The sequence below is a fragment of the Sinohyriopsis cumingii genome, chromosome 8 (assembly GCF_028554795.1).
Source record: "Sinohyriopsis cumingii isolate HCF-2022 chromosome 8, ASM2855479v2, whole genome shotgun sequence".
Taxonomy (NCBI): Eukaryota; Metazoa; Mollusca; class Bivalvia; order Unionida; family Unionidae; genus Sinohyriopsis; species Sinohyriopsis cumingii.
This window is the reverse complement of record NC_142968.1, coordinates 24095496-24121113: the sequence shown is the minus strand read 5'-3', so window position 1 is coordinate 24121113 and position 25618 is coordinate 24095496. Positions and strand designations below refer to the sequence as shown.

General features: G+C 41.7%; 1 protein-coding gene across 1 annotated transcript in view; it reads left to right on the top strand.

The window, feature by feature from the left end:
* Positions 1 to 334: 334 nt before the first annotated feature.
* The window catches only part of LOC149793148 (uncharacterized), a 42993-nt gene continuing 17709 nt past the window's right edge, over positions 335 to 25618 (top strand). Inside the window, exon 1 of the mRNA XM_089966303.1 lies at positions 335 to 843. Within this exon, the coding sequence (XP_089822429.1) occupies positions 360 to 843 (484 nt within the window). The 5' untranslated portion in view covers positions 335 to 359. The remainder of the gene's footprint in view (positions 844 to 25618) is intronic.

Sequence of the window (25618 nt, the reverse complement as noted above, 5' to 3'; positions counted from 1 at the left end):
AGTCTGTTTTACAAACATGTAACTCCGACCATGACTCTGAAAATACGAAACCCCACCTGCAATGAAATCCTATGTATGTATGTATGTATGTATGTATGTGTTGGTGCATGCGTGCGTGCGTGCGTATGTTGGGCGGTACGTTGTAGGTAGCTAAGGTAGTTTTTTGCATCTATATAATTTGGCACGAATGTCTTTGCACAATGGACAGTGTCAAGGTTAACTTAATTTAAACTCGAAGGCGAATCGACGAATGACATGTGTAATCTTATCAAGCGAATACCTGCCGAAATAAATGAATCATGTGACAGACATACATGTAGTGCAAGACAAACGTTCTGCTTGCCACAGTTTGTGACAGGATGCAAAGTTTGATCCTTTTTGGTGCTTTCTTCCAAGCAATATATCTTGGAGCGGCAGATGAGAAATTCATCCATGACCAGGATGGTGGAATTGTTTCGGTACTTTTGAAGAAAATTCGTGATTTAGAAAAACGTGATCGCGAATTCGATAGAAAAGTCCAAGAGATTGATGTGCTTAAAGAACGTCTTGACGAGACTGAACAACGATTGGCGAATATGCAGGATCTAGAGCACAGATTGCAAAAGGCAGAAGAACGAATACGGGTGTTAGTAAATCGTGTGGACAACAATAATGATGGTTGCAAATTGAACGAATCAGCCACCACGAAGGTTTTAGATACACACAGAACACATGGCAATATTGATATCGGTTCCTCTGGCTCCGTTGGGATACGAAGTGCTGTTTCAAACATAGAGGCACGACAAGATGAGATGAGTGAAAAACTTGTGGTGCGTTCATTGCTAAAAAATCCCATGAAGATAGGTAACGTTTCATTGGTCTTATTTTAAGCATTTAATTAACTATATACTTATTTTGCATCAATCAGAAATATCAAAGAGTCTTCTATAGTCTTGTTCTGCATATCGACATTTCTTACCCAAAGTAAAAAGCCTATGGTAAGTATGAAAGTTCTTAACTACTTGAAGTTTCTGTAAATAGTACGATTATTTTCGCGCACCAAGTAAAATAAGAAAAGAATTATTAACCTATTCACAACCCTACTAAACTTCCTAACGTGTTGGAAGCTCTGGTCACCTAGTGGAATGATCCAATGATATGTTGCAAATCCATCTGTAAAATGCATATTCAAAATGGATAATATGAATGCTAGTAGAAAGTCAATATAAATACTATGTCAACAGCAGATGCAGAGAGCATGTGTGATTTAGGACACGGTGTAACTCATTTGTGTTAATGATCTCGCCTCCATCCAAAACGACAATGCAAAATGAATTGAAATGTTTGCAAAATACTTTAATATCTGAGAAATATATATCAAAAAATTTCTTGTTAATTCAATCTGATCAATGCTTCGATCCTTGGCTTACCGATTCAAAAGCAATTGAGGAAAAATATTATGCTGCTTCAATATATTTCGGAAATAAATAAAAAACAGTACGTCCAAAAAATCTCACTTTAACAAAATCGTCACGAACTGATTTAGACATTCATTCAAAACAAAAGTTAAACTAGTGCATGTGGCAACGATAAAGATTTTCTAGAATATTCCAAATGTACTCTACTTTTCTTGAGATAATTCAAGATATTGGAGACTTTGATACTGTGAAGGAACCGTTAGATTTAATGTTAAGACGTGTGGAAGCCAATGGCAGAGCTCGTGCAAGGCACATCTAACTAAATAAACCAGATTAAATGAAGATAACATTGCCACAGATTAAGTCCTTTGAACTTATATAGCAAAGGTGAAATTTGTATTGCCACTGACGGTTTAACGAAATTTTCCATACCAAGCCGAACGCGTGTGTTAGTGTTTAGGCTCGAATAAACAGTAACATAGAAAGAGTGAAACAACAAGCTTTTAAAAATTTAGCAAATAATTTATTTCCTTGGAAAAATTCTGTAAAAATGAAAAAAGGAGAAGAACTTACGGTTTCAAGAATCAAATCCAAAAATAATGCACGAATTAAATTGCAGAAGTCCTAGTAATAAATGTTCTAATAATTTCAAGTTCGAATCCTGATGGAAAATCCAAGATGGATGACGACGACGTATGCTGTAATCAGTACTGTGCTTATATACAGTTCCTTGTAGAAATACAAATAATGGCACTCCGGTGTTGGAAATCTAAATTAAATTTGTAAGCAATGTCTTTCCAAATTTTCTGTGTGAGCACTCCTCCAAATATTTCCAGAGAAAAAAGAATTAATCCTTTTGAAATCCAACTGATCTGAAGAAAATTATAACTCAAAATCTGGCTACAACAAAATAACTTGACGTCAGTGTAAAAGCCCAAAACACAGAAATCTCCCTCTACGCATCTCTATTAAAACTAACAAATGCGCAGCAATGTAAAATCCGGAATTGGGAAATCTGGGGGGGGGGGGGTGTCAAGTGATCGTGTTTATTTCACGTACACCAAAAATGACCCTGACGAAAATCAATCATTTTAAAATAAAATAGAACTTGTTTACGAAGGTTGCTACAAATTCTGAAACAAGGTCGGGATTTAGATCAACAACTGTTGTTTACGAAAGAATGATTTAGGTCAACTGATTTTCTAGAAAAATATCATCTCCAGTGAATAAATTTACATTATAATAGCATATAATAAAATTACAAAATTAAAACTTACAAATAATTAAATTAAAATAAATATTAATTAAATCAGATATATGTAACACAGGAAAAATGTGAAAGGGCGAAATTAGTGTTTGACAGTACTAAATATTTCAATTATCTGCACAGGGGAAGCCCATATATGGATCTGCCTGAAGGAGTTAAGAACAGAAAAGCTTGTGACAGTGCAAGACACCCTCAAAACGACATATTAGAGGTGTTATTTCAATACACGAATACAAAAGTGGACATATAGATGTGCCATCAAAATACAGTTTGGAAGTATCTCGTCACTGGTTTAATAGATATCTGATTCAAATAGATACGATTGGAAAAATTAGGAATATAGGTTATATCTCTGTACATTGCAGTGCAAAATTAAACAGAAATGACGCTGTTGCTAAACCGACTGTTAAACTGGTTAGATTAACAGCAACATAGTTAGTGAGTTACGATCTTTCGCATTGTTTAAATGAATTAAACACTACAGAAATCACCTAGCAAATTATTACAGAGTGCCAAGATTAACTATCCGAGCTGAGTCAGCACGTTTGACTGATGATGTTGATAGTAGTGAATAGGGGCGTTTCTGCGTCAAGGGGACTTACCATTAAAAACATGGTCCCGGCACTTTGGCGCCTATGTAAATTTAACATAGGAATACTAGCCCGGCACTTTGGCGTCAAGGGGAATTTAACATGAGAGATACAGGCCCGGCACTTTGGCGTCAAGGGGAATTGAACATGGGAGATACAGGCCCGGCACTTTGGCGTCAAGGGGAATTGAACATGGGAATAAATCGTGGGCCTGTTTAGCGTCAAGGGGAAATGGAACAGGGTCGGGACCCTATTTTAATACGGTCCCGACCTTAAGGGTCTATGGAAATTGAACATGGGAAAATTTAAACAGGGAGGGTCTCTATTTTTTTATTTTTAAAAAAGGGCTAGGCATGAAAGTCAAGGTCTTTTCCAGACCTATGAGTGGCCTTGAAAAGGGCCTTTGGTTTTATGTTAACATACCCTACTGTTAACACAGAGAGCACCGCATTGGTCTTCTTCTTGTCCTCAAACTACGTCTGATTTCAGGGCCGTAAATGAGAACCCTATTTAGGCATCCTTGCCTCTCCACGTAAATCCTTCGTATCCATAGGCTGATTTATGTCCTATGGACAATAGTCCACTTGGATCGGACATACATCGGTATGTACGTCCGGAACATCATGGAAGATACAAGAGTTGATGATTCCACTGTGGTCCACATGTTGGATACTGAGAACAGGTGAAGGAATGCAGTGAACTGCGCTTATTTATAGGGAGAGGAAGGATTGAAACGGATTGAGTTCATTGACCAATCCAAACACGCGTTACAAAATTCAGTCAGCCCACGTCCAATCCGAAGAGAGCAGTCTGTGACGTCACATTCCTTATATAGATTCGCTAGCGCCTGTGCGCAGTCAATCCATGCTACAGTTTCTCAACATGACGGAAACTCAGAAAACGATAAATTGGGGTGCACCAGCCGTGGAGACTACCCAAGGGAACCCGGACTTACTTTTAGAAGAGGTGAATTGGGATTTTGTGGATTTTCTTACCTCGCAAGAATTTGTTCCGGAACCTTCGCCACCTTCTCCTTCATTACCGCACGTGGAGAATTTTAGCCAGAAACAGAAAGAAGAATTGGAGAAATTTATACAACATCAAAAGGAAGCAGAACAAGCTTTTCTCCTACAGCAACAACAACAAGAAGAGGTAAGAAAAAAACAACAACAACAAGAAGCAGCAGCAAAGAAACAAGGGTGTGAAAGTCAAACGGTCAGGGTACTGTTGGATATTTTAGCGGAGTTAAGAAGTATCAGACTTCTTTATTACGACCGAAGAGAATACGACCTTCCCGAGCTAAACACTCCAACCCTGTGACTAAGCCTACCGTACCACCCTTAGTGATTTCAACCAAATCATCATCATCATCATCAACATTACACAGTCCAGAAGTAGGCCTTGGCCGTGGCAAAGGCTTAAGGCAGTTAAAGTTGATTGTTTAAACTCACCCATATACCAAAAAAGGCCCCTTTCAGGGCCACCCATGTCTCTTGAAAAGAGATAATCTTTCAATTGCCAACATCCATTCAAACTCAAAAAAGCCCCATTTTACCCCTATAGTACGTGTGAATGATAGAGTGTTTGAGTGTAGGTTCTTATTTTAAAATCAAAACCCAAAGACACTTACCTTTTATACCTAATTTATTCTTTTATAAATATTTACAATCCAATTCACAATTCACAACATAGCACTTTAAAAAGTTCATAGACTTCTTCTGTCTCTTTGTTCACTCTCACTGTTTTTTGAATTTCTTCACCGTCACAGTCTTTTCCTCCTCTTCATCCTCACTTTCTTCCCTTCTTCTTTTCTTCTCCTGTTTCTTTTTCTTCACCTGTCTGCTTTCTTCCTCCTCTTCTTCTTCTCCATCACTCTCCTCTTCTTCTTGCTCCTGTTGTTTCTTTGGGCAATCTGGAGACCAATGTCCTTTTTCTTGACAATAATAACAGGTATCTTGATTTTTGTCTCTTTTAGCCCCTGGTTTGCTTTTTTGACGTTCTGGACACTCTGAAGACCAATGCCCTTTCTTTTGACAGATATAGCAAGTATCTTGACTTTTATCTCGAAAGGAAGGAGAGTAGTCCGACGACTGGTCTGAAGAAAATTTTCTAATGACCCCTCGCAACGCTCTGATGAAACGTTCGATTTGTGTAGTCTCTTCCATCGTTGTGCTCGGTTTGAGAGTGAAATGAATAGTGGAAGGACAAGACACACACCCTTTATATACGATGGTCTGTCATGACTATAAAGTAACCCATGGTGTTTAAATTTTAGTCATTTGACGTTTTGCTATCAAGATGAAACGATCCAATTCATTCAAGAAGAAATTAAGAGGCAGAAACGTGATCTATCGCCTCGTACCAGGGCTGAAGTCTTGGCACAAATTCATGACAGCGATTTTGAAGAGGACATGAGTGAACCAGAATCCAAACCCAGAGAGTTTTCCTCTAAACAAAGTTCACCACCCTTAGTCAACCCTGAAAAGTACTATTCCATTCAAGAGACGGAAAAGCGTCCCTCTAGAAAATTTAGAACCACGGCTTACAAATACACGGTGAAGTTTAAAGATTTCAAGTCCGAAGTACGGTTAGAGAAAGCAGAAGGGTTCATCACCGAGATGTGGGATTCTTTGCTCACCACACTCAAGCGACAATGTCAACCCAAAGAAAACGATCGCTTGAGATTTTGCATACAACACGACGGCTTGAAATCCCCTGTTTGGATTGGGTTTAGGAGCCCTGCAGAACTGACCGCTTCCAAAGTCATGGACAAGATTCAACACGTACAACAATCTAATGACCAGTTTGACATCACCGATGGAAAAGCCACACTGGACATGACCCACGTTTCTCCTCCTCAAGGGACCGGACAGTTCAAAAAGGTCTTATTGGTGAACGGTCTTCGCAGCACCAAAAAGAGTATCATCCAAATTAACAACCCTCAAGACCAGACGTGCTTAGCCCGAGCCATCGTGGTGGGACGAACCTATGCCAACAAGAACGACACGGCAGAATGGAAAAGAGCCTGGAAAACTGTTTAACAATCGGACCGAGCCAAACAACGAAACGAAGCAGAACTCCTGTTGCAACAAGCTGGCCTGTCCAAAGACACATCCTGTGGCATTCCTGAGATGCAAAAATTGCAAGATATCCTAGCTCCACTCTACACCTTGAAAGTGCACCGTCAAGAAGTGCGCGGGCCTTTGTTGTTTCGATGCCAAGATTTTAAGGATGGAAAATACATTCACCTTTATCATCACAATGACCATTTCGATGCCATTACCAGTATCACTGCATTCCTGGGATACAGTTATTACTGTGAAAAATGTGACTATGGCTATAAAAATCGAGAACAACACAAACATTGTGGATCGAAATACTCAGGATGTTTGGCCTCTCAACCCTGTCTGGACGAAGGACAAGAACGAGTGCATTGTCCTGCTTGTCTGCGCACGTTTGTCAGCCCTACCTGTTACCAACAACATTTGAAGACGCAAGGTTCACAGCAGAAATGTGCTTGTCAACTCCTGAGATTGTGCCCCACGTGTGGACAAGGCATATCTACCAATACTGCCAAGGCACACGTATGTCGAGGAAAGAAAATATGTCACATTTGTCACCAAATCGTGGACTTGGAACATCAGTGCTACATGCAAAAACACCAACCCCAGCAAGAGAAAGAGGATGGTAACAAAAAGAAAGGCAATTTCATCTTTTTCGAGTTTGAATGAATGCAACAGACTGGTATTCACATTCCTAACTTCTGCGTGGCTCATCGAGCGTGCGAAAGGTGCATTCAAGAACCTATCTTCAGTCATTGCCCTCACTGCAGTAAGATTCCTGGAGGGCGTGAAAAAATCTTTGGGGACCGAACACACTAGCCGATTTCGCACAATGGGTCTTGGACCCCATCGACAAGACGTGGAGCCAAGAGGACATCGAACGTTACGGAGATTGTCATCGTCATGCCACGGTGATGGCTCACAATTCCTCCGGATACGATGGACAGTTTCTTTTGAGCTACTATACGGAACAAGGCACCGAGCGTCCTAAAGTCACTTTGAACGGAGACAAAATCATTTTCATGCAAGTGGGACAAGTACAGTTTAAAGATTCGATGAGCTATTTGGCCATGCCTTTGAGTCAAATGCCTGAAATGTTTGGAATGACGGAAATGGCTAAAGGGTACATTCCACACTTTTTCAGTACAGAAGCCAATCAACACGCCGTTCTACCCCATTTGCATGAGGCTCACTATTACGACCCTGACAACATGCGTACCAAACAACGAGAAGCTTTCTACTCTTGGTACCAGGCTCACGCCTCAGACCCTTTTGACTTTCAGGAAGAAATGCTAAAGTATTGTCGTTCCGACGTGGACATTTTACGGCGTTTGCTGTGGAAAATTTCGAGAACTGTTCATGGAACACGGAGGAGTCGATTATTTGAGAGAAGCTTGCACCATTGCCGAAGCGTGTTCCTTAGTCTACCGACAACGATTCATGCCTGAAAAGACCGTGGCTGTCATCAGTCCTCAAAAGACCAACTATGTCAAACGTCAATACTCGGTCAAAGCCCTACGTTGGTTACATTACTTGTGCGACAAGGAAGACAAATGGATTTAGCATGCCCGCAACGGAGGAGGCGAGAAGACCATCGGAACGCATTCGGTCGATGGCTGGGACTTAGAAAACCCCAAGATCGTGTACGAGTTTAACGGTTGCTTATTTCACGGATGTCCCGTCTGTTACCCTGACCGTGGCACTAAAAATCAGTTTCTACAACGAACCATGGAAGACTTGTACCAGGCCACTTGTCAGAGACGCCTTAAGTTAGAACAGCAAGGATACCAAGTGGTGGAAATGTGGGAACACGAATACGATCACCGTTTGAAAACCGATCCCGAATTTAAACGCACCGTGGAAAGTTACCAGTTCATGGACCCCCTGAATCTGAGGGATAGTTTGTACGGAGGAAGGACCAATGCCACCTGTTTGCTGTACCAAGCCGACGAAGAGAAAGCAGAGGAAATCAAATACTTGGACGTGTGTTCGCTGTATCCCTACGTGTGCAAATATTGTCGCTTTCCTGCAGGGCACCCACAATTGTTAACGGAACACATCGACCTGAAAAACATTCGACAATACGAAGGCTTGATCAAATGTAAAACTTTGCCTCCCACCGCCTTGTACCATCCCGTGTTACGTCACCATTATCAAGACAAACTGATGTTTCCTTTGTGCCGTACTTGTGTCGAAACGTGCAACCAAGACCAGCCAAGTCAGAACACCCAGGAAGAACACGCCTTGACGGGGACGTGGGTCAGCGTAGAATTGTTCAAAGCTCTGGACATGGGATACGAAAGTGTACGAAATTTGTCACTTTCATAGGACACAACAATACCACAAGGATGACCCCACGCAGAAAGGCATTTTCGCCGACTACGTGGATGCCTTTTTGAAACTGAAGCAAGAAGCCAGTGGCTATCCTTCCTGGTGTCACACTCCCGAAGACCAAATTAAAATCAAAGAGAAATACTGGGCACAAGAAGGCATTACTTTAGGTCACATCGAGAAAAACGAAGGCAGGCGATCGTTTGCCAAAGTGATGTTAAATTGCTTGTGGGGTAAAATGGCACAACGGTCGTGTTTACCCAAGACGGAGTATTTGACAGAACCTTCCCGCTACTTCCAGTTTATTCACGACAAAACCAAATTCATGAAAAACCTGGACATAGTTCGCAAGGATTTGATCTTAGTCAATTACGAAGAAGATCTGGACTTTGTAGAAGCTGACCCCTTTGGAAATGTCATCATTGCGGCCTACGTGACAGCTCATGGTCGCTTAAAACTGTACGAAGCTTTAGAACTGTTAGGGGAATGCGTCATGTACTTTGACACGGACAGTTGCATTTACATCGATCACCCGAGTCAACAGCACCCTGACATCGAAGGAGACCGTTTAGGAGCCTGGACAGACGAGCACCCCGTCGACAAGATTCTAAGTTTCGCAAGTGGCGGTCCTAAAAATTATGGCTACCAATACCGGGACAAACAAGGAGAAGTGCACACGAAGTGTAAAGTGAAAGGATTGACTCTAAATTATCGTACCAGTCGAGTGGTGAACTTTGGGGTATTGAAAGAAGCCTTACACTCTGGAAAAGATGACCACTTTAAAGTGACCACCTATCAACCCAACAAGATTGTACGTTTACCCACTCACCACATCGTCAGTCGACCCTTGGACAAAGTCTATCAAATCGTGTACCAGAAGCTAGTGCGACTTCCCAATCACTTCACCTTACCGTATGGACATGTTAGTATTGGTCTGTATATAAAAAGGGACAATGTCCAAGATCGATAGTTCATTGTGACTACCAAGACCAAGCGAACAAGATGAATCCTTTGAAAGAGACAACATTCCAGTTTGGGGATTGTAAAAAAGTTTTATCTTCCCCTAGTGTGACTAATATTGGATGGATAAGACCCATGCATTACGACGGAAAATGTCCAGAAGGAAACTGCAAGTGTCCATGCGGTTACCATTGTAATTGCGTAATGGAGTTTGCAGACGAGTGCGATTGTGAGCCTTGCGATGGGAACGATGCTGTACGTTGTGACCTTAGCGATGCCGTAAAACATCATGGAAACTTTGTTATCACTACCCCTATCATGGAAAGTGATGATGTGCGTGTCAAACCTGAGGGATGCGAAAGCGATGCCGCTCGTCGTCTTGGACACTTTACTGGGTTTCATTTTAAATGTGGATGTCAACCTTCACGTCTACCACCCTATGAATGTCGTCCAGCCCTGAGCAAACTCCTGTCCATGTCACCCAACCCTCATCGAAACGAACCTGTGAAAGACGAATATTCGTTCCCTGTGCGTTTGTCGGAATACTGTGACTTTGAAAAACGAACCCTTGGTTTGAAAAAGGATTGGTTTGCTATTTATGATTCTATGTACTACATTGTAAACTTACTGCATCGAATTCCAGAGGAAGAGTTAACGAATTACCAACATCTTTTACACAATGTCAGCTTAGTGAAAGAGGAAACTTCTGAACGAATTGTAATGTGAAAATTAGTGATTAAAAGAGGATTTAGTATGACCCATTCATGGATACTTTACAAGAGAACATTCGTGCTTTGCCTGTGGAGTTGAGAGAACGCACTTACCGAGAACTGGTCAAAATACAAGTGAAACGTAAAGAACAATTACATCCGTTACGTCACCAGATGTTTAACCACCGGTACCTGAATGCTATAAGAGAACTGATTTGTCAGAAATTGTTTCAGGGGTCAGACCTTGTTCAACACTTCCAGGTTGCCAATGATCGACATGTTTGTGATTTTGGTTACTTCGAGATTCACCTAGTGCAACGCATTGAGGAAGACGAGTTAAAGGATTACCAACATATTTTACGTGGAATCTACTTAGAGGAAGAGGAAATTTCTAATCGAACTCTGAAGTTTAGGTTACAGTTTGGAGCATTTAAATTTCAACTGGAGAACGAAGATCTCTGGGTAGAAAGTACGTGTATTGCTTCCGAAAAAAAGAGAGTATAAAAGCAGGCTGCCATGCCACGACTTTTATCACATGTGATTGAACAGATTCCGTGGAAGGAACTCAATGACCATATTCAAACCGTGGATCATTGCTATCAATTATTACAAGAACTGTATCCGTTCAATTTGGGTCGACAAGTGGTGTGTGTCTTAGTGACTTGTTTTCTGGGATTTCGTTTACCAGGCGATTCCTTGTGGACTCTTTACGAACAGTACTTACCACCCAAATGGCCTTAAATGGTCACGAAAGACTCCTTTTGCTCAAAGCCTTGCGTTTTCATCTGGATACTTCTGGACCTCTACATGGAAAAAAAGATTCGTCAACTTTTAGCTACCGAAGACGTGTATGACGACGTGTGTGTAGCTTGTGACTTACACCCCCATTGGACAGATGTACGTGCCTGGAAAAAAGGGGGTTTTGAGCCTTGGACCCAAGAAGTGGCCCAGTATGCACAAGAGTTGTTCAAGGAAAAAAAGTCACTTTTCAACCTGTGTTAGTGACAATACCAGAAGAAGAACTCGTCACTCAGGATAGGACTATCGTGAACATGCCTGAAAGACCCTTTCGGGAGGACACTTGTGTGACCTTGCCCCCTATAGAATTGGTCAGAACATTACCCAAAACATGTTGTACAGAAACTTGTTTCTATTCCACGTTTTTATCGTTGTACTTAAGCCTTTGGCTTTTATGTATTTTTGTCTTTCGTGTTCATGTTTAAAACATTCAATAAAGGTGTTCTGAAAAAAGTATATAAACTCTTCTCTTGTTTGTTTTCGTGTCACAAGTGACATTCCTAACACTATGGCTACCTCTGCTGTCTCTGCTCCCTCTTCCTCCACTGTCAAAGTCATTGACGAACACTTAGATCGTGCCAGTTGGGAGGCTTTGTATCTTCGCCATCCCTTTAACATGCTCATTGCTGGACCTAGCGGTTCAGGCAAAACCGAATTTGTCAAACGTTTGATCGAACATAAACATCATTTGATCGATAGGCCACTTCAACGCATCGTGTGGTGTTACAAAGGCGTACAGCCTCTTGCGAGAAAGTCAAGGCGATTCCATCGTGTTTGTGGAAGGTATTCCTAAAGAAGACGACGAAATCGTCTCTGACTCCCGTCAAACCCATTTGGTCATTTTCGACGACATGGTAGGAGAAGACAAAGAAGAAATTAGACTGTGGTTTACACGCAAAGGGCATCATCGTAATGCCAGTGTTATTTACATCACTCAAAATTTGTTTCAACAAAGTAAAGCCCATCGCTCCATCAGTCTCAGTGCGCATTACGTGGTCTTGTTTAAATGCCCTCGAGATAAATCGCAAGTGCAAGTCTTAGCCAAACAGTTAGGAACGCCTTGGCTCACTCAGGCGTACGACGATGCCACTCAAACTCCACACGCCTATTTACTCTTCGATTTGAAACCTACTACACCCGATGATTTGCGATTTCGTACCCATTTGTTTCACCACTGGTGTCAAGACGGAGGGTCTGTCCTGTACACGTCTGCGTCCACGACGAGTTCCTGTCTTAAAAGCTAGTCTCAAAGAAGTCTTACGATGGTTCACGGTGACAGCACGTCAATTACTGCAAGGGATCATTCAGATTCCTCATCAAACCAAATGCTTTTTTGATCGAAACAAAGTCGCTTTGACCCAACTGGCCTATCCCCGTATCGACACTCAGACCAAAAAGCAAATCATTTTGAAGCATGGAGGGAGCGGTACTCTAGGAGGTGTTATCATTCGCTCTCTCTTAAGATGGGATCCTAATGCTCCCAAGGTTCTCTCCAAGAAAAAAATCAAACGAAGCTCCAAGAAGAAGAAAAAGAGCCACGGTGTCAAGACCAGGTCCCCAAGGAGGCCCGTGTCTCCAAGAACTTCTCCAGTGGCGGGACCCTCCTCTTACCAGTCACCACTCCGGAAAAAGAAAAAACCCCAGAAATAAAAGCAGAGTAAAAGTCCCCAGAAAAAGAAAAGCCCACAAAAAACTAGTCGCAAGAGAGGCACGTCGGCCAGGACGCAACCTTACACTCGCAAACCACGACCTGCAAGGACGGTGACCGCGTCTCCTGTAGCCTCAGGTTCATTCACTTCTCCGTTGATGACACAAGAACTGAGAAGTGCTTGGAGACGTTGATCACACCAAGAACTTCTCCGTTAATGACCCCAAGAACTTCCCCAGTGGCAGGACCCTCCAATTTGGCGGCGGTGGCCGCTGCTCACAAAGTACCTTCTCCCAAAATCAAAGTCCAAGAGAGATCGCGCATGTTACAAAGTTTACTGGATTTGTCCAAGCAAGAACTGGCTCGATTTAGTCCGTTGCGTACCCCTGCACAACGTGTCATGCCTGTTCTCAAGTTGCTACGCCGTAAAGACAATCAGTGGCGACGCGTTCCAGTATAAAAAAGGCCTGCGACAAAGTAGGGGTATCAGTGAACTTCTACCGTCACTATCGTCAAAAAAGAAAGAGACAAAGGCAGACTCGTCATCCGACAAAGCGCTTAGCCAAGCATCGACGTTACCCTAAGAAAAGACACAGTCGTTCAAAGAAAAAGAGGCGTCAACAAAGGGGACGATTCCTTGGCGATTTTGGAAAAAACATTGTCACCTTTATGACAAAGCGATAGTCCCAAAAAAAGGATAAAAGGTCGTGTGTTAAGTCATCGACGTTAGTGTATGTTTGGTGAATGTCCCGGAACCCACAAGCAAAGATGTCACCCTCCAGAAAACATTCCTCTTCTAAACCCCAAGGAAAGAAAAGGAAAGGACTGCCTCCACGTTTGGTCAAGCATGGGGACATGTTATCTGTCCTGTCCAAAGCTTCTCCACCCCTGCGAAAATACTCATTCAATCAGCCTCCAAAGAGATCATCGATACCGTGTGCAAATGTTGTCTGAACGTCTTGAAAGGCACGATCCCTTTGTCTAAACACCAGAAACAATGCTTAGACAAACATCGTCACGTTCTTCGCCAAATGGTTCAAAAGAAAATTCCAATTGGTCAAAAGAAGATGTTGGTCCAACGTGGAGGAATTTTACCCCTCTTCCTAGGCCCATTACTGAAAGGAGTCTTGGGAACCGTGTTCGGAGGACTGGTGGGAGAAAGATAAAAAGGCCCTCTGGAGTCCCAAGATCTCAGAATCGACCCCTGACATCCCATGGAAGGACGAAAACTAGCTTTAGTGCCTTACAAACGATGGATGGAATACCATCGTTGGCAAGAACAACGCACCCCGCATTTACCTCCCAATCCCAATTTGAGCGAGATGTCCCATTTACAACACGAATTGCAGTCCTTAATGGATCGCCAAGATTTGTCCGAAACATAAAAATCGCAAAAGTACGGTCAACTCTTGCAACAACTGCAACTCTTTCACCAGAAAGCCTCAGACGAAACAGCTCTTCCCACTCTGAAAGATTTTATGACCTTGATGAAAAGTCCAGCACCATCAGTTTTACCACCACCACTACCAGTGACCAAGACAGAAAAAGGAGAAGAACAAGAAAAAGAAGGGTTTCAAACTCCACCAGAAAAAGTATGCAAGTTAACAACACCACCTACCTCCAGAATTGGATGGATTAAAAAGATGATGACCACCCCATCTTCATCACAAGAGAAAAAGAAGGTGAAGACAAAAGTGAAACAAGAAAAGATATCCCCTGTTCAGACATCCTCTCTGCGACACCTATTGCCGGTCGCACACGCAAAGCATTGCAATCCAAGAAAATACCCCAAGAGAAAAAGAGTAGCATCCTCCAAGAGTGGGTGTCTTATTAACAAACAAACAAAAAAAAGGAAAAAGTGTTAGTCAGCATTTACTATGATCCCTCCCATCCTGCAGGTTACGCAGGAGTTCAAAAATTGTATCGTGCTGCCAAAACGCGACTGAAAAGTCTCCGTTTACCTCAAGTGCAACGATGGTTACAAGAACAAGCTACTTACACTTTACACAAACCCATTCGACTCAAGTTTTCCAGTAGTCGCACCCGAGTGGAAGGCATCGATCATCAACGGCAAGCCGATTTAGCCGATGTCTCTCATTTGGCCAGCTACAATCGCGGCTACAAATATTTGTTTTGTGTCATCGACGTCTTTTCCAAATTTGCCTGGGTTGTGCCCTTGACTTCCAAATCGAGCCACGAGTTAGTGCGAGCCCTGCAACGAGTGTTGAAACAAAGCGGTCGTCACCCTCTTCGATAGCAAACGGACAAAGGTACCGAATTTCTGAACTAAGATTTCCAAAAAGAATTAAAGAAACGTGACATTCATTTTTTTACCAACGAGAATCCTGAATCCAAAGCCAGCATCGTGGAACGTTTTCAATGCACTTTGAAAGAACGCATGTGGAAATATTTTACGCATCACCACACTCTGAAGTACATCGACATCTTACCGCACCTGGTGCAAGCGTACAACCAATCTTACCATCGAAGCATTGGACGTGCCCCACAAGAGGTGACTCCCGAGAACGACGTGCTGGTGTCTGATCGCCTGTTTGGTGCGTCCCCGACGAGGGCTTTCCCCAAGAAAAGTGGAGTGTTGGACGTAGGAGATTGGATACTCATTGGCAAAACCAAAGGCACTTTCGACAAAGGTTACTTACCTAACTGGACTACCGAACTGTTTCGTGTCACTGGACGAATGCATGGCCGTCATCCTGCCGTCTATAAATTGGAAGACATGAACGGAGAAGTGCTCAAAGGAACGTTTCATTTGCCAGAGTTACAACGTGTGGCCAAAAAAGAAGACGACGTGTACGACGTCGAAAGCATTCTCGAACGCAGAACCCGTAAAGTGGGCAAACGACGTGCCAAAGAAGTCAAAGTACGTTGGAAAGGATATCCACCCAGTTTTGATTCTTGGATCGACGCTTCGCAAGTCATCGACTATAAAAAGAAGTGACCATCATGCCCTTTCACACAGACTCAGCTACTGCGACCACTCCTTCGCCCAGTTCTTCTGTGCAAGATTTACAGAAACAACCCTTGTGGTTGTGGTGTGGAGAACGTGTGCCTAAAACGCAAATCGTCTTTTTTGCCAAATCTTTGTGGTGTATTGTGTCATCGGTGCAGCCATCGCCAATTTGAGTTTGCAACAAGGAGACAAACAATTATGGACCATTTTATTGAGCAGTTGCATCGGTTACCTGCTTCCTAATCCCTCCTTGAAATTCTCTTCGAACGGGAACAACGGGAACCTTGTGTCCAGTGCCAGTGCCAGTCACCACTCCAACAACAACCACAACCAAAACCCCATTTTGGGCGGAGACACGCCTCTGACATCCACTAACCCCTCGGACAGCCACAGAACTCTGGAATTATGAGTCACCAAAACCAATTTTACTTAACCTTACCCAGTGACAGTTCTATGGAGGTGTTTCCCAACAACACTTTGTCCTGTTACACGGCCAAATTACCTCTGGCCATCCAATTAGATCACGAAGCCCATTGGGAAGGGGCTTTGGTAGAAATGATTTACCCAACACAAATCAAAAACATCACTGAAACTCAAAACACTTTTGACGTCGAAATTCTGGACCAAACAGTGTAGCAAACCATAATTACCACTAATCAACATAAATCACTTCCGAAGGACACAGTACCCCGCAGCATCAGTGACACTTCTCCTCCTTTTTACATTTATCACTTTAAAATTAAGGCCATTATTTTAGTTGTCAACATCTGGTGGAGGCAATCGCTGACAAATTCCATGCAGCATTTGACAAAGTTCTGACCGGACTAAAAAAACGTGTCACGATTGAGTACCATAAGCTGTCTCATCGTCTACTAATTGAAAGTGAGGAAAAAAGTATACGTATTAAATTTTGACCTGAATTGTATGACATTTTGGATGGAGACCTCAATTTGGTCACGGATAAGCAGACCAAAAGGTTTCACATCGCAGACATTGACAACAACGGGCATTTTGCGAGGTATTTTCGTTTCCCGGTAGAAATGAACCAGGGACTGAATTTGATCTTTGTTTACTCCGATGTGGTGGGGTAAAACGTGGTGGGACACACCTCCGTACCGTTACTGCGTGTCATTCCTTTCAAAGCGAATTCTGCCACGAACGCTGACGAGGAAGGTGGAAACACTTATCACGTTCACCACGAATTTGTACATCCTCATTATTTGCCTGTCAGCAAGTCGTATTTGGACACGGTCAACATTGCTATAAAAGGAGATTTGGGACAAAATATTCCATTCACCAAAGGAAAAGTCACGGTGAAACTCCTTTTTCGAAAACGGTTCTCTAACGACTCGTAAGTCATATATCCAGTGTACCGAGGCGTTGCTCGACAGCGAGGACACGATTTAGGAGATATGTTGAAATCAGCCTTTTGTTCGGTGGCTCCGGTGTTGAAACCGATGGTGACACGCGGATTGCATGCCTTGAAAGATGCCGCACTGACGCAAGGCAAAGAATTTCTCCAAAATGTCATCATCGACAAACAAAACCCCAAAGAAGCCTTCTTGAGGGCAGGCAAAAATGTCTTGTTGTAAACGGACAAAGACATTTTAGGCCGACGAGAAACACCTATAAATGCCCTGCACGCTACCGAGTGAAGTATTCCCGCTTCCCTGAAGCCACAGCAAGGACAAGGCAGAAAGAGACGACGAAGAAAACACCCTTTTACCAGACTTCACACCTCTAAAGCTAGAAAGACTAAGAAAAGAAGAACCGTTCGAGACTTAGACGTTTTTGATTATTGAGAAAGAGAAAAAAAATTGATGCACTGAGAGTCTTGCGCCTGTTCCAAGTCGGAACTGGATCTGTTTGCCATGCCACCTACCATGATGACGATGCAAGAATCCCAATGGGTGAAATTTCATCCCGTCTCCTCATTGACAGATTCCGCTCCCATCGAGTTTGAAATCAAAGGACAGCCCGAAGATTACATCAATCTGAATAGCAGTTACTTGTACTTGAAAGTCAAAATTCTAGATAAGGAAGAAGATACTATAGTAGACGAGAAAGTAGCTCCCGTCAACAATTTCATGCATTCCTTGTTCAGCTCAGTGGATTTGTACTTGAATAACAAACTAGTCAGTAGCAGCATGGATACTTTCCCTTACCGTGCCTACCTGGAAAATCTCTTGACGTACGGAATAGACGCCAAGAACACCCATCTCAACGTCTGCGTGTTATGGGAACCTGATGATGCGGGCGAGTTTAACGAAACCGAAACGAATTCATCCGCAAAACACAATGAGGGATTTGTAGAACGAAGAGAGAAAATATTAAATGGACAGAGTCTAGAACTGATGGATCGTTTGCATTTGGACATGTGGTTGCAAGAGACATATTTGCTGAACGGTGTAAATGTCCGCTTGAGACTGAATCGCAGCAGTACCGCTTTCCATTTGTTGGCTGATAGTGCTGCAGTCAATCCCAAATGCAAAATCGAGGAGGCCAAACTCTACGTACGACGCGTGGAAGTGTTACCTAAAGTGGGAAATGACATCAGTAACACTTTGAGCAGAACGACCGCCAAGTATCCAATACGACGTGTAGAAGTGAAAACGTTCACCATTCCCCGTAACCATCATTCCATGATCGAAGATCATCTGTTTCAAGGACAGTTACCCAAGCGTTTAATCCTTGGTATGGTCGAGAATTCATCCTTCAACGGAGCCTTCACTGAAAATCCTTTCAACTTTCAACACTTTAAGGTGTAGAAAATCGAAGTCAGTCGCGATGGCAAGACCTTGTGTACCAGACCTTTCGAACCTGACTTTGAGAAGAAGAATTACTTGAGATCGTACTTGTCCTTGTACGAAGCTACCGGCCAGTTAGGAACCAACACCAGTCACGACATTACGAAGATTACACAGGAGGCTATGCTTTGTGGGCTTTTGACTTCACCCCTGACCAGGGCAGTGACGAGGGACATTTCCACCCTATAAAATCCGGCCAGATTCGTGTAGAACTTCAGCTTGCAAAAGAGCTGGAAGAGACGGTGAACGTCATCCTGTATGCAGAATTCGATAATACGATAGAAATCAACAGTTTGAGAGAAGTCATTCTAGACTATTAGAAGCTATGGAAGACTGTTATCCCTCTTTACCTAGTGGAGAAACTTTGGACATGGAATGTGAGGAGACTGTGGAAGAAGAAGAAGAAGAATCCCAAGACGAAGAAGTCATCATGATGAAGTCGAGATGGCCAGAACAAGAATCCCATTTAGTCTCCTGTTTTACTACAGTCATGGCAGATAAAATGAAGAAACTGATCAAGGAAGAGTGCTATGGATGTCACAACGATCATCCCAGTCAAATTCAACACGACAAATGTCTGATGCTGAGTCAAGAAGAAAAATTGGACGAGTATCTGGACAAAGCTTGGGGTCTCATCGAGATAGAATTCGTGTTGAATGAGTGGTATAAAGGCTTGGATAAACATTCTTCTCCTCCATTAACGTCTCTGGAGTGCCGTCGCATAGAATCTCTCTTTGACCAGAGTAAGAAGTCGAAGCTAAAAGCCTTTTACTTGTCAGACATTTCCAAGCAAAAATTCAGGATCGAATTGATCACTTATCATTACCTGTGAAGAAGAAGAAGAAAACCACACAAATAAATGGATACCTGGGAACTTTATTATCTTTTGAACCACAGTTCGTATACTGGTTCTTGGAATCCTGTCGTCTGTGCTAAAGATGAACTCCCTCATCGCAAACCTCAAGACCATCAAGCTTATGTGACCAACACGGATGATAGTCATCTCCCAGGAACCCATTGGGTAGCCGTCTACTTTCCTCAAGAAGGATATGTGGAATATTTTGATTCGTATGGATTGCCTCCTTTGGAAGACGATATCATTGACTTTATGAGAAGAAATGCTCAGACCACCCGATTCAATAATGTGAAATTACAAGGCACGGATTCCTTGGTGTGTGGACAATATTGTGTGTATTTTCTGCATCATCGCAGCCTGGGCTATTCCTTAGAACATTTAGTGACTCATTTTGATCCTCGTTCTTCTTCTAGAAGCGATGTGAAAGTAGATCGATGGTTTTGTGACCATTATGCTTATCTTTTGTCTCAAGCTAGGAAACGTAGTGTCCATCAATGGCCTAATGACTTCCAACAGTGGAAATCACAATTTCATTCACAACGTTGTCAGCCCTGTCCAAAATAATGTGTTAGTTGAAAAAAATGTTTGTGATTTGGAAAAAATGTTTGATGATATATTAAATGGTTATTGTCAAAATGTTATAGTTACTTGTTAGTGTTAAGTGATTTTGAATAAAAATGTTGTGTTTTGAAGAAAAAGATATCTTTGGTTTGTTTTGCTATAGGTATCTTGATTCATGCTCTTTGACTTCTTACTATCCCTCTCTTGACACTCACTGAACGTTCCGACTCGAAAACTGTGTAGGGATGTTTTCCTTCACGTCCGCGCTTTGACCATAAAACCGGGGGAGTCTCCAGTCTAACCATCCATTGTCGACTCATCCTCCTACGAAGATGTGCTCCAGACTAGGTAAGCTAAAAGAAGCCTACGTGAATTTGCATAGGGTCAGATACAGTCTGATACCGAAGCCAGAAGAGATAGAGAATGTGAGAATCTTAAACGTCACTGAAGACCTGATAGAAGAACTCTTCAGAGAAGAAATTAACAAGGAGAAAGAAGAATGGACAGAGAAGTACAGACTTCAGAAACAGCAGAGACAGCAGCAACAGCAACAACAGCAGCAGCAGCAACCTGAACCTGACAGAGGCTTTGTCGATTGTCGTATCGATACCAAAGAGTTCTTCTTCTCTTTCCGAAGAAGCAGTCCTTAACCTGGGAGAAAGCCTATCGTCAGAGGAGTCCGCAATCTTAGAACCTAAAATATGGCCATAGCTTCAAGTTCACACGCAAAAAAAACAGCCCTTTTCAGGGGTACCCCAACCTTTAGAAAAGAAATAACAATCGATTGCCTATAATAAGTTAAAAAAATAGAAGTGGGTGTATAAGCATATGAATTCTTTATCTTGCTTAGAAAGTGTGTGTGTGTGTGTGTGTGTGTGTGTGTGTGTGTGTAAGTATTTTCTTTAAGTGGCTTGTCAACATGTTTTAGAATAGTGATGGGTAGTATAAAAAAGTGAGTGTTTCTTTTAGGCCCACGCGTTGTTTGGTCATGATCTATGTAATATAAGTTTTGTCTTAGGAGGATGTTTTCCTTCACGTCCGCGCGTTGTTTGGTCATGATCTAGGTAATATACGTTTTGTCTTAGGGGATGTTTTCCTTCACGTCCGCGCTTTTCGTATAAATTGAAAATCGCTCGGCAGTCTAGCTACCCTTGTTGATTGATCAACACTAGAGAATGAACAGAAGGCTAGCGAAACTTCTTGAACTTCATGTGCACCTGGAATATACCAGGCTCATCCTGAATGAGCTGGCCGCAGATGCTATAGTGGAAGAAGGAAGGATGAAAGAATAGAAGAGAATAAAAAAAGAAGAGGAGGAAAAGGAGAGAGGAATGGCTGTACCACAGCCACAACAAGGAAATTTCAGAATCCCAGAGACAGAAGATTGGGATTCTGAAGCCACTCATCCCGCCTCTGCACTCCCAGCGAAAAGAGTGAAAGGAGACTGGAGTAGGAGATGCGTTTGCGGTGCCAGGCCGGGGAGGTGCAACCACTAACAGGTGTCTGTGGAGTTAAAAAAAACAGCCCTTTTCAGGGATACCCCATACTCTAGAAAAGAAATAGTAATCGATTTGCCAATGTGTGTATGTAGAGTAGTGTGAATATAAACACTGACTCTTTTTTCCTGGTGTGAGTGTATGTGTTTGTGTTTGTAAGCGCTCATGTACGTTTGTGTGGATAGTAGATTATTGGGTTTTGTACGTGCTCAAGTAGGTTTGTGTGGATAATAGATTATGGATATGTTTTTGCTGCTTGGCGTGTGTGAATAGTATAGTTTGGGTTTGATTTGGCTGATTTGAGTGTGTGTGGATAGTAGATTATGGTTATGTTATTTGTCTAGTCATTACTGTGTGAATAGTAGATAATATGAGAAGAGAAAAGTAGGGGATGTTTTCCTTCACGTCCGCGCGTTTTAAGTGATGATCTAGGTAATATAAGATTTGGGTCTTGGGGGGATGTTTTCCTTCACGTCCGCGCTTTTTATATAAGAACCCACAAGGTTCGTCGTTCGCACCATTCTACAAAGAATAAAAAAGAAGATGGCTTCAAACCACCTTGACAAAATGAAAAAATTGCAAGACGTTTTGGACAATTTAGGAATAATGGAGCAGATGTTAGTAAGACTGGACGAGGATCGCTACTCTTATAGTCCACATAGAATAAAGATGGAGATCAACAACTTAAGAAAACTAAAGGAAATCATCAGTGATCTGTTGAAAGAAATAAAGGAGGAGAAGGAGGATGAAGAGGAAAGGATAAGGATGAGAGCGTGGAACGAAAAAATTGAAAAGGAAGAAGAAAATGAGAACAGGAAGAAAGAAGAGGAGGAGAAGCAGAAAGAGGAGAAAAAGAAGAAAAAGGAGGAAGAAAAGAAAGAAAAGAAGAGAAAAAGTGTAGGACAGAAAATATGAAGCTGATGGAGAAATAGAAAAAATTAAAAGAAGAAGAAGAAGAAAACCAAAAGCCCTTTTCATGGCCACTCATAAGTCTCGAAAAGACCTTGACTTTCATGCCTAGCCCTTTTTTTTAAAAAAAAAAAATAGAGACCCTCCCTGTTTAAATTTTCCCATTTTCAATTTCCATAGACCCATAAAGTCGGGACCGTATTAAAATAGGTTCCCGACCCTGTTCCATTTCCCCTTGAAGCTAAACAGGCCCACGATTTATTCCCATGTTCAGTTCCCCTTGACGCCAAAGTGCCGGGCCTGTATCTCCCATGTTCAATTCCCCTTGACGCCAAAGTGCCGGGCCTGTATCTCCCATGTTAAATTCCCCTTGCCGCCAAAGTGCCGGACTAGTTTTCCCCATGTTAAATTTACATAGACGCCAAAGTGCCGGGACCATGTTTTTAATGGTAACTCCCCTTGACGCTGAATCGCCCCTATTCACTACTGTTGATGGATCTTTGATTTCGTGATGGGATTAGAATCATACCGAATAGACACGCAGAAGTCATTATAATTATGTGCAGATCATATTTGACACAGTATATATAATACATGGATAGGAATATGATGCGTTAATAACTATTTCTTCAGTATGTACATAGATTCGAAATGTTTGAACCTATACAAACCAGTAAAATACATCAGATTGGAGACACCAGCAATATATTGTCAAAGACTGCCCCTTATGACCTGAAAGGCTTATACAAAATGAAATATGTTATTCGCGTTGCAATTGATGAAAATGGAATAAACCCTATTATTATTATTATTATTGCTATAGTTTAGTTTTTCATACGTACCTTCGTAGAATCATTACCGTAAGGATGGATAAATGGTGTAAAGATGGATGAATCGAAAGGTCATCTTTTTATGACTGAATGTTATTGGTCTACAAAATAACACATTGTATTCCGATTCACTGTTTTAAAGTACCTCGGACCGCCAAAATGACATTCTAATTATGATTTTTTTTTGTTGCAGTTATTTGCATAATTCATATAAACATACACCATTTGTGATCCAAACATTCGTGGACCATGCTTATGGAAATTAACTAAATCTGTCTGGGAAACAGAAGCTTAGATTTATAGTGTACAATGTCTGATTTTATATATATATATATATATATATATATATATATATATATATATATATATATATATATATATATATATATATATATATATATATATATATATATATATATATATATATATATATATATATATATATATAAGTAGTAAATGGGGATACCCTAGCCTCAATGGGAATTAGCATTACAGAGACCCCTGGGACACTCTAGCCTCAATGGAAATTTAACATGGAGAAAATTGCTGGGCCACTCTAGGGACAAGGGGAATTGAACATGGGGAATAGAGTTTGGGCTTGTCTAGGGACAAGGGGAATTAACATGGGGAATAAATTGTGGGGCTTGTATAGGGACAATGGGAATAGAGTTTGGGTTTGTCTAGGGACAAGGGGAATTGAATATGGGATTTTTTTTTAAAATTTTTTTTAAAAAAAGGGGTAGGCAATGGAAAGGCTATCTCTATTCGAGAAATATGGCTGGCCCTGGAAAGGGCCTTTGGGTTTTCTTCTTCTTCTGCTTCTAATTTCTTCTTTTTCTCCACCAACTTCTTATTTTATCTCCAACACTCTTTCTCTTCTTTTCTTTCTTTTTTTCTCCTCCTCTTCTTTCTTTTTCTCTTCCTCCTCTTCTTTCTTCCTCTTTTCATTTTCTTCTTCTTTTTCAATTTTTTCATTCCATGCTCTCATCCTTATCCTTTCCTCTTCATCCTCCGTCTCCTCCTTTATCTCTTTCATTACACCACTTATCTTGTCCTTTACCTTTCTCAAGTTATTAATTTCCATCTTTACACGATGGGGACTATAGGAATAGTGGTCTTCAACGAGTCTTATTAACATCTGCTCCATCATTCCTAAATTGTCTAAAACGTCTTGCAATGTTTGCATCTTGTCCATTTGGTTCGAAGCCATCTTCTTTGTAGAATGGTTTGAACGACGAATACTGTGGGTTTTAATAGTGAAAGCGCGGACGTGATGGAAAACATCACCCTTAAAACATAAAATTGATCTTACCTAGATCATGACCAAAGAAACAGCAACGCGCGGACGTGAAGGAAAACATCCCCCTACTTTTCTCATTTCATATAATAAAACCCAAACTATACTCTCCACATACGCTAAGAAACAATAAACAAAGTCCACAATCTACTATCCACACAATCGTACGTGAGCGGTTACAAAACCCAAACTATACTCTCCACATACGCTAAGAAACAATAAACAAAATCCATAATCTACTATCCACACAATCGTACGTGATCGGTTACAAAACCCAAACTATACTCTCCACATACGCTAAGAAACAATAAACAAAATCCATAATCTACTATCCACACAATCGTACGTGATCGGTTACAAAACCCAAACTATACTCTCCACATACGCTAAGAAACAATAAACAAAATCCATAATCTACTATCCACACAATCGTACGTGAGCAGTTGCAAACACAAACACACAAACACATACCCTCGCACTATGAAAAAAGAGTTAGTGTTTATAATCACACTACTCTACCTACACACACACACACACATTGGCAAATCGATAGTTATTTCTTTTCTAGAGTATTGGGTAGCCCTTAAAAGGGATGTTTTTTTTTTTTGAACTCCAGATGCACCTATCTAATGGTTGCACCTTCCTGGCCTGGCGCCACACACGCATCTTCTTCCCCAGTCTCCTTTCACCTTTCTTCTGGGGAGCGCAGAGGGAGGATGATTCGCTTCAACACCCCAATCCTCTGTCTCGGGAATATTGTACGACATCCTCTCTTCTAGTTTCTTTTCCTCCTCTTCCCTCTGTCTTCTCTCCTCCTCTTCGTTTTTCATTCTTTCCTCTTCTACTATAGCCTCCGCGGCCAGTTCATTTAACAGGCGCCTGACATATTCCAGATGTATCTGGAGTTCAAGAAGTTTGCTTATTCTGCTATTCATTCTTGTGTTGATCAATCAACAAGGGTAGCTAGACTGCCCAGCGAGTTTCAATTTATAGTGAAAGCGCGGACGTGATGGAAAACATCCCCCTAAAACATAAAATTGATCTTACCTAAATCATAACCAAAAAACAACAACGCGCGGACCTAAAAGAAACACTCACTCACTTTTTATGCTACCCATCACTATTTTA